Below are 10,757 nucleotides of genomic sequence, written 5' to 3'. Positions count from 1 at the left end.
CTTTATTTCTGTGATAGAGGTTTAGGCAGAGATATCGGCCTATCACAGATACATATGTATATGTCATTCTGTTCTTCATTTATATACCATATATATATGATTATATATGTTTGTGCTTGCGTCTGTGTGTGTTGAGAACTGTAAGAACAAATAACCCTTCATTAGCACCCTCAATAAAATGCTTAGCACCCCCTTAGCACCTGCAGAAAAAAATATCTGGAGCCGCCTCTGGCTCAGTGCAACACTTTGTATTGTATTGTATTGTGCAAAGGAGGGTGCATGACCAACATGATTAAACACCTTCGGGTTCATAATGTAGAAGTAACAGAGTGCCCTGTCAATGTCGCGCTGCGCCGGGCTTTCTCCACTGCTTCTTCCTCCCACTCTGATCCTCAGCCTAACACTGCACTGCAGTCAGAACCAGGTAAGTAAAACAATAAAATACTTCTTATACCAACATCAATGCAGCCTACAAGTTATACTCAAATGCAAATACCCAGCTATTATTAGTCCATGTATTTTTTCATACACATACGAACTGAAATTGCTAACGTTAGCCAGGCAGTTGATCAGACAATGCAATGTGCTACTCTGTTCACCATAGCATCCAAGGGAAAGCTGTTAGTGTAACAAATTGAAGCGTGCCACAGAAAGGTTACAGCATATATTGCCTCTTAAAAGAATCTGAATCAAGAATCAATAGGAACCGGAATCAAAATGATGAATCCGAACCGGAATCGGAATCCTTCAAATCCAAACAATGCCCAACCCTACCAAGGACTGACTTATTATCAAATTTCATACTCAAACATATTTGACATGATTTTTGGTATGTTTAGCTGTAAAAAGATGGTAGATACTGCACTAATTTCTATTGACTTCTAACATCTCCAACACAAACAGAAACACACAGCAGGAGGATTATGCTATAACAAAGTAAGTGCACACCTGTACTCTTTACATGTCTAGCATTATTAGCCTTACATTAACAATTCAACATCCCACTGTCACAACAACACCAATTCATGTTACTTACAATAAATAGAGACCATGGCAACAACACAGAAACAATAGCATTAAACAAACATCAACAGCTACACATTTACCTGTTTTAGAAAGGTCACAAAAAATTAGATTAGAGTTCCAGCTTATGTATCTTAAAATTACAGTCTTTTTTATTTTACATTCAGTTATTGTTACAAATGTTTTTCTTTTTTTTCTTAAGCCAACAGCTAACATTATATGAATACCCCCACCCTGGCACTTACCGTCATCAGATTAGTGAAAGATGAATAAAAAACAAAAGAAACCATTGACTGTAGTAGTCAAATGATAAAAAAAACTGTTATAGCAAGCAAGGAGATAGAAGTGGATATTAAAGGTTATAAAAGACACACACACACACATATATGCATACATATATATACATTTATATACATACATGGTGAAAAGTGTTGTAAAACAGAAATCTATCAATGCCACTTATGAATGAGTTTGTTTTTCTATTGGTAGACGACCAGCTGTCAAAAAACAAAAGAATTGTGTTTTTGAAGCTGTCTGCTTTAGTTTACTATGGACAAACCATGAACTTGGGCTTTGGCTTGATTTGTTATTTTGATGGATTCAGATTAGTGGCATCAAAGTACCGCAGCACATCTCTGCAAGCTACAGTGAAATTAAAAACTTTAGGGGACCCTGAAGTGGAAAATCAATACCACAACCAGATTCTGGCTCATAACACAACAAGGTTAAGCAGAACAGATAGATAATGAATGTTTTATTAGTGCTGTGTTCTTGGGAAAACAGTTAACATGACTTTTTGTATTTTACTAAAAAAAAAAAGTTTGCTTCAAAGTCTTGTTTGTGCAGTATCAGAGACTTTTTACCACCACAGAGAGAGAGAGAGAAAAGGTTCAGTTCGACTCCATCTACAAGGATGGATGTGTATAAAGCCAAAACACTCTGCAGACAGAGCACACAAAGGTGTGTGCCACGTATCAGCAACGCAAGTTTATTCAGTTTTGTATTTTTTCTGGTCTAAAATAGGTCAGATAAATAAATAAAGGTAAATGATCTGAGTGAAAGAACAACACATTTCAAATGAAGCAAAAGTAATAAACTCACCTGTTCACACTCAGCAAGAGTACTCAGAGTCCCTGCGATGTTACATTCACAGTCTGTAAAAATCACCACACACCATGTTTAATTATCAGGTTTTTTTACTGCATTCTGAGTGATGTGTGAAGTGACTGAAGCACATCTTACTGGAGCATCCATCCGGAGAATCAGAGGAGAGGTTCCAGTACAGCGGTTTACATTTGTCACAAGCCAGGCCCTCAACATGGCGACGGCACTCACACTGACCCTGCAATCAGGAACTAAACAATCATTCCATTTCTTCTGAAAAAGTCTGCCTGCATTTATATCTGCCTTTTAGACATTTAAAATTACAACTAAAATAAAAGTAAATTAGTCAAGTATTACCTTGTTCCTAACCTTTTCTCTATTTTAAAATCATCAGTATCTTTTCTGTTTAAAAATTCATAACATTTCCTTTCAGAACATTTGTGCATTAATATAAAAGTCAGGACTCACCACTGGTGGCAGTACTGCATGTTGAAAAGAGCCAGAAGGATGACATGTACCAGCTGTCAATAAGAAACAATTACACAAACATATGTGTGTTACTCTTCCAGGTCAGGAAGCAATAAACAAGTAAAAATCCATGATTATCGCTCGCCATTGAAGGCAATGGTGAAGTAATGTTTTTGTCTAGATCTTATGTGTGGTCATTTGTCTGGTTGTTAGCAAAATATTTATTGATCCAATACACAAATTATAATTCAACCTGGAGAGACTCATGACAAAGAGAAGCTGCAATTAAATGGTTTTATTTGACATGAAAGACAAGATATTTGGCGCTCGGACCTCGGCAGAAGACGCGAGTGTCGACAATAGCAATGCGCTTCGAGAAGAAGCTCAGGTTGAGCATTAGAGGCGTCTTTCCCGGGCCGGACACTGGTGGTGGAGGTCGAAGAGGGGAAGGAAGCTTGAGGGAGCTGGGAAACTGGAGGTGGAGAAGGTGTGGAGGTGGGCTGAAGTTCGTCCGGCGAACGGATGGGGCCATGATGGAGGTCCTTTTAAACGAAGGCTTGCTCGCTAATTGGATACGCTGGAGGCGAGGTCGGATGCTGATGGGCTGAGATGGAGGCGCGATCTGATGCTGATGGGCTGGAGTGGAGGTGCTCGATGCAGCGATTAGATGCAGGTGAGGCTGAAGCAGGTCTTCCAGTCTGAATTTACGCCTAGGCTTCATTTTAAATTTCTAGAAATGTCCATTGGATATACATTTGGAGTCTATGCTATTCAAGATGACAGAAAAAGCTAAGCACCCTTAGCATACACAAAAATGGCTCTTACAGATATTGAGTTAAATTTGGTGTGGAAGTAACTCATCCTTAACACATACTCTAAGCACTAACTAATCACACAAGATCAGTTTTTAAATTTATGCCAGTCAACTTTATCTGTCTGTTAGCAACATCTCATGAACCACTCATTATCTCATGAACCACTGGATGTGTTTTAATGAAACACTCACAAAGTAATAACTGGATGAACTTCTTTAACTCATTAATTTTTAGAGTCACCTCAATTCAAGATGGCTATCACATCCTTATTAATCATCCTTATTAAACACAAAAATTCATGTAATTTGGACAATTTTACAAATATAAGCTTAAACTTGCTACACTTTGGGCTAGATCTTTACTTAAAACTTTATTTGTAAGTAAATTATCTTGTGAACCACTGGACAGATTTTAATGACATGCTCAGAAATATTTATTGAATTTACATTTCCTACTGATTAACTTTAATGTAGCTTTCTCTGGTTCCCTCCCCAACCTGACCAGTGATAATATGTTTAACCACATGTCGTCGTTCAACCTCTGGCTGTCTAGGTGGTGTCCTGAAGACAACATGGGCTACGGAGATAATTGGAGTGCATTTTGTGAAAAACCTGGTCTGATTCGAAGAGATGGCATCCATCCCACTTGGATGGAGCCGCTCTTCTTTCTAGGAATTTGGTCAAATTTACTAGTCATCCAAATTATTGACTACCCAGGGTCTAGTCCAGGAAGCAGAGTTGTAGTTTTACACATCTTGCTGCTGCTTCTCAGCTTGCACTTCACATTTTCTGCTTTTGAATGGATTATAAAGCTTCCCAGATGAGAACCAAAACATCTTCAGCAACAGAATAAAAGTCCAGTTTTTTTTTTTTTTTTTTTTTAATTCACCATTAAAATCCACCATTTCTCCTCCAATCCAAAAAATGTGCAAAAAGCTGGTCAGTAGGTGCAGGAGTGTCAAGGCCAATGATGTTAACTGCAGCCTCCTTAATTTCTTTGTCACTGACATCCAATTTTACATCTATCACCCCTTTAGGCCGCATTACTTCATTTTTCCACAAAAACTCTGGTCCATCCAGCCATGCCCTAGTTTTCAGGAAGTCTGAAACTTTCAGTCCACGAGACACATAAACCTGGAAACCTCCACCCATGATTACTCACTCCACCACACTCCATGTTGGAATTGCTCCTCCACCTGTAAGACAACAACATTCAAATCTAACTCTATTATCACCGCTACTTTCATACAACCAAACCAGTACTTACCTCCAACCTTCCCTTCCCTTCCAGATCCTGACTCCTGTCCCTTGCAACCTTTATTGTTGACTCCTGAGTCTGTCTGTTGCTGAGCTGCTCACTTTTGACTATTCTGTAAAATCCTGACAGACAGTAGCGCAAGTTCCTCCAGCCATCTTTTCCATTTATATAAAATGTCTTGTGGTAATGCATCATCCCAGCTACAGCCTCTTTTACACAGTTCCTGCTGCATCAGTTTTGCTTGCAACGTCACTGGCGCCAAGAAACCCAAAGGGTTATACACAGAACTATTTACAGAAAACATTCCACGCCTAGTCAGGGCTTGCTGTTTCAAATTCATCTTAAACTGGAAGGCATCGGTCTCTACACACCACTGCAGACCCAAAGCTCTTTCCATTGGAAGCTTAACAATATCCAGATCCAGCATTTTCAAATCTTTAGCTCTCTGTTCTTCTGAGATGGTCTGCAGAACAACACGACTGTTGCTTATCCATTTTTCCAATGTGAAGCCTCCTTTTTTACATAGAGCAACAAGATCCTTTATTAAATGGATAGCTTCCTCTTCTGTAGCTGCATTTTTGAGACAATCATCCACATAAAAGTTCTGTCTCACAGTTTCTATGACCTCTGGTGGAAATTCATTCTGATTGTCTTGGGCAGTTCTTCTTAAAGCATAGGCTGCACAGCTGGGTGATGAAGCAGCTCCAAATAGATGGACCACCATTCTATAAGGTACTGGTTCCTATGTGAAGTCCCCATTTGGCCACCAGAGAAAGCGGAGGAAATCTCAATCTCCTTCTAGCACCTGCACTTGATGAAACATAGCTTTAATGTCTTCCATTATGGCTATTGACTCTTCTCTGAACTTCATAAGGACCCCCAGCAGTGTTAGTGAGGTTGGGGCCTGGCAGCAACTCACTATTCAAAGACACTCCTCTAAATGCTGCAACACAGCCAAACACCACACGTAAAGCTCCCTTACTTGGATGGTATACCCTATGATGGGGAATGTACCATATTCTTCCATTGTCACAATGCAGAAGATGCTCAGGTACACATTCTGCATATCTGCATGAAATGATGTTATTCATATACTCCACATACTCCTGGTGAAAGTTCTGATTAAACTTGAATCTTTTCCTGAGACTTTGTATTCTTTGTTTAGCTACTGCAAAATTGTTTGGTACACAGACATCAATTCTTTTAAATGGCAGGTCCAAGCAATACTTTCCATCCTGTATTGCTACAGATGTTTCCATAATATTGAGGAACTTTTGATCTTCTCTGGACATTTCTTGTTTATCAGCTGATCCTTCACAAAAATCATGGTTGTATTGGCTCTTGAGCAATTCCTCCAGCTTGTTTACTGAGATTCTGTTCACTGTTACAGATAAGACTTCTTGAGCATCATTGCTATCCAAGGGCCCATTGACCACCCAGCCAAGTACAGTTCTAACAGCATATGGACCATTGTCTTGACTGTTGATGACTTCCAAAGGTTCCAGTAACCTTGGAGCATTGGTACCAATTAACAGATCAACCTCAGCATTTATGGATGGCATATGAACTCTTGACAAATATGGCCACTTTATTAAATCTTCAGATGTTATCATATCATCTTTGGTCACAGACATTTGTCTCTGTGTGATAACTTCTGGCAGAGGATAAAATGTATTGCTCTCCAAACCAGCCACCTCAAGATTACACAGAGAAAATGCTGGACTTATTTTAGCCTGACCCATTGTTCGAAGAACTTGTGTTCGCTTTCCAGTAAGGTTCAGTTGATGCATCAGCCTTTCAGAGCAAAATGTTCCAGTGCTGCCTGGATCCAAGAAGGCATACGTGTGGATGGCACATTGTCCTTTCATAGCTTTAACCTTTACAGGGAGAACAGATAGCATTACATGAACCATACCGACCCCTGTATGGCCACACGTTGCATTCACAATTGATGGAAGCTCCCATATTCTTGTTTCAGACTCAGCAGAAATCGTCTCTCTTCTTATATGTAGCACAGTTGGATGATTTTCATTACAAATTTCACAATTTAATTGTGCTTAACAATTCCTGCTGATATGGCCCCACTGCAGACAGCCAAAACATAATTCTTTTCTTATCAACAGAAAGACTTTGTCCTTGTGAAGTTTTCTTTTAAATTGTTTGCATTCTTCCAGTGGGTGAGCTTCTGAACAACAAGCACAACAACCATCACTACCTCTAGTTGCAACATGTTGCTGATCATGCTCTCCTAAAGCACTCACAGATGTTACAGTGCTGGCCACAACATTTCCATTGGTCCTAATCCCAGATTGTTGCCGTTGACAACTGATGGATGATGTATTGGAGCCGTAATCTTGTATTTCTCCAAAAAAAGGATCTGACAAAATCTTGACATGTCACTTGATGAATGCCACCATATCACTAAATCCTGCCCAATATCCAGATGTCTTCATTATATCATAAGCTTTACTTCTCCAACACTCTCATAACTTATATGGCAGTTTAGAAATGATTGCTCTCATGTTTACGGGCATGTCCAGCTCCTGCATGTACTCCAGCTCTTCCATTACATTACAGCAGCCACGCAAAAATAAAGAATAACTCTGTAATGCCCTAATGTCCTCAGTTCTTATTGTTGGCCAAGACAAGGCCTTGTTAATATATGCAGTCACAGCCTTGTAAGGGTTTCCTAAATGTTCTTGCAATAAAGTCTTTGCTACAGTATAGCCACAATCTGGATCCATATGCTGACAACTGCGCACCAACTCACAAGGTTGGCCTTTAGTAAATTGTTCCAGATAATACAGAGAGTCTGCATTGGTTGTTTTGATTTCAACTCCTTGTTCGAAGGCCTTAATAAAGGCTCTGTACTGCAGAGGATTACCATCAAAAACAGGAATATCCCATGGTGGTAGAGTCATACTCTGTTGCTGCTTTACCAAGGCTGCTGTGATTTCAGTTTGTCTGTTCAGTTCTCCAGCTAATTGTAAACCGTTTAATGATTGAGTTATATTCTCATTATGTTTAGAATAGTTTTTTGATTGTATTTGAAATCCACTGGCTTTATGTTGATCCCCCACAGGGTACTGGGTTGTTGCTACAGCTCTCTTTGGTCTTACATCCATCCGTCACCTGTTGGTTCATATACTGTAGCCGACAGCCCCATCTAGCGACCAAAAATCAAAATACGCATGTTTGGCTCCAATAATCGGCTTGAAAAAAATAAATCATAAAAATTTTATAAAAATAAATATTGTTACTTATTAAACATAAGATCTCTCTCATCTAAGTTTCTGTTAGTTAACAATTTGATAACTGATCTTCATATTGATTTATTTTGTCTAACAGAAACCCGACTACAACAGGAGGATTTTGTTAGTATAAATGTATTCACTCTTGCTAATTTTTAAAATTTTTACGTTCCTAGAATAACAGGCCAAGGTGGACAAGTAACAGATATTTTTCTGTTAGGATTATTGATCAATGTGAAACCAGTTATTTGTTATAATTGTTTTGAGTCTTCGACTCTGTCTTTCTCATCCAAAAGGAAATCTGAAAAACTTTTATTTGTTGTTATGTATTGTCCACCAGGCACTTATTCTCAGTTTTTGTCTAAATTCTCAGACTTTTTATCTGACTTATTATTGAATGCTGAGTCAAACACAACCACACAACATCCCAGGGACCCATTTATCTGACCCAAAAGTTAAATAAACTGTTTTTAGTGTCTGAGTCAATAATTTCCAAAGTGAGTGATTTGTAGGGCGAAGTTCCATCCTGGGTTCCATGATGTGAGCTGTGCCCTGGCTGGCCAAGAACGCCACTACTGTCTGATTGTTTACTAGTGGAAATGTAAGAAGCCTTTTTTGAACACGAAGAAATGCTGGAAGACTTTGCTGGAGTAATAGATATACAACCACACCAGTATGAACCTGAACCGTTGGCTGGATCTCTGGAATCAGATGAAAACTCTTCAGATTCGGATTCTGTTGATCACCAGGACTGTCATGGCAAAACAACAAGCATATTGACGAGTTGGAAATGTGGAATGGAGAGAACTAATTACCCCCACATTGTTGTCATTTCATCAGTATATGACACTGCGAATCAACATAAAGGTGGCAGGAGTGAGCTAATGTTGCTAACTTGAAGCTAACCAGATGCTAACTTGTATACAACGTGAGCTCACTTTAGAGTAGCATTTATAAACTCTCACAGAGGAGTAAACTAATTAATAGCAGTTTCAATCTGACTTTTGTTTAATCATACATGGATTGTTTAATTTTTTTTAAATCAATAACAAACTGCTCTCAATCACGAACTGATTTCAGGCTGTCAGGCCTGTAAGCAGCTCATACCTTTTAATGACAGCGCACGGTCTTGTCATGTTTGAAGTAAAACTTCCTGTTTCTCGTCTCCTTCTTTGTGGCAATGACCTTCTCTCCATTTGCCTTTCTTTTAAAATTAAGAATAGTTAGGACTGCTGCTGGCAAAAAGTCTTGTTTTTTTGCATGAAGCCAGCTCACCGCCTTAACAAGGGTTGGAGCGGTGCTTCCCTTTGAAGTGATCCGAAACAGAGTTCTCCGAGTTCCACATCGGAGCTTATGGATTGAAATCTGAGGAGGATTTTTATCTTTTGGGAAGCCAAAAAAATGAAATTCCAGTGGTATTAATTCCATCAAACTGAACTATATTGTTCCAGTACTCATGAATCAGCGGCTCAGCAGATGTCACATTTCCAGGATGGTAACGGAAAAAGCAGAAAAAAACATTAGTAGTTTCTTCAACTACTATTATTTTTAAATTTAAAATTTCTACAAAAAACGTATTGTATGGCTATATTATCACTGTTGTTGGCTTCAAAACACATTTTAGTTCAGCTTTAACATCCATCCATCAATCAAATCATTCATTATCTACCGCTTATTGCAGAATTGGGTAAAAAGGGCAGCAGCTTGAGCAGACATCTCTTTCCCCAGCCACTTCTTCCAGCTCTTTTGGGAGGATTCCAAGGAATTCTTAGGCTAGCCGAGAGATGTGTCCTGGGTCTTCACTGGGTTCTCCTCCCAGTTGGACATGCTCTTAATGTCTCCTTAGCGAGGCATCCAGGGGGCATCCTAACCAGATGCCCAAAGCAATTCAACTGGCTCGTCTCAATGTGAAAGATCAGTGACTCAACTCCAGGTTTCTCCCGGATAACTGAACATCTCACCTTATCTCTAAGGGAGAGCCTAGCTACCCAGAGGGGCTGTTCTGCTTTTGGACTTTTGTGCTAGTTACAGTTTGTCTATAACGTACACCATGTTTGAACATAATGGTGTCCGTAAGTGCACATGGTGCCAGGACACCCTAGGCCACAGATCGAGGATGGGCTTTGTAGACATATCATTTGATCTGCAACCCTATATTTTGGACACTCAGGTGAAGAGAGCAGCAAAGGTGTCAACAGATCGCCACCTGGTGGTGAGTTGGACCAGATAGCAGGGAAAGATGCTGGAAAGACCCGATAAACTCAAACATGTAGTGAGAGTTTGCCAAGAATACCTGTCAGAAGAACCTGTCAAAAAGATCTTCAATGCCTCCATTCAGCAGAGCTTCAACTGCATCCCAGTGGAGGCAGGCACATTAAGTCTGAGTGAGCCATGTTCCACACTTCTATTGTAGAGGCAGCTTCCCTGTGCTTCCCAAGATTGTTGGTGCCTCTTGTGGCAGCCATCCTCAAACCTAGTGGTGGACATGTTGGATGAGGGAGGGGTTCAAGCTGAAAAAGGTGTCCTATTAGCTGGTAGGGTTCCAGAGGCAGCTGAGGGGTACTGGCAGGCTAGGCAGGCTGCAGCCATGACTGTTGCTGAGGCAAAGACTTGGATGTGGGAGGAGTTTGGTGAACCCTTGCACAGAGACTCCTGATTGGTTCTGAGATGATTCTAGCTTAAACATAGTGTCACAGCTCCATCTGTTCCTGCCACGCCTCTTGCCACAGTCACGTAACTTTCCACAGTCCCACAGTTCAAGCCACACCCATGTTGCCATGCCCACGCAATCAGCTTCATCTGTCTCACCTGTTCCTGTCACCATAAATACCCACAGCTC

At 40.0% G+C, this 10,757-nt stretch overlaps 1 protein-coding gene across 2 annotated transcripts in view; it reads right to left on the bottom strand.

Moving 5' to 3' along the window:
* lama5 (laminin, alpha 5) overlaps positions 1 to 10,757 on the bottom strand; it is a 311,767-nt gene that overhangs the window by 187,839 nt on the left and 113,171 nt on the right. For both annotated transcript variants that reach the window (XM_037977106.1, XM_037977105.1), the window contains 3 exons: positions 2,596 to 2,648; positions 2,266 to 2,365; positions 2,125 to 2,177 (listed from right to left, as the gene is read on the bottom strand). In XM_037977106.1, the coding sequence (XP_037833034.1) occupies positions 2,125 to 2,177; positions 2,266 to 2,365; positions 2,596 to 2,648 (206 nt within the window). The remainder of the gene's footprint in view (positions 1 to 2,124; positions 2,178 to 2,265; positions 2,366 to 2,595; positions 2,649 to 10,757) is intronic.

This window comes from Kryptolebias marmoratus, linkage group LG8 (genome assembly GCF_001649575.2).
Source record: "Kryptolebias marmoratus isolate JLee-2015 linkage group LG8, ASM164957v2, whole genome shotgun sequence".
NCBI classification, from domain to species: domain Eukaryota; kingdom Metazoa; phylum Chordata; class Actinopteri; order Cyprinodontiformes; family Rivulidae; genus Kryptolebias; species Kryptolebias marmoratus.
The sequence above is the reverse complement of the archived record's forward strand: the minus strand, read 5'-3'. Positions and strand labels throughout refer to the sequence as shown.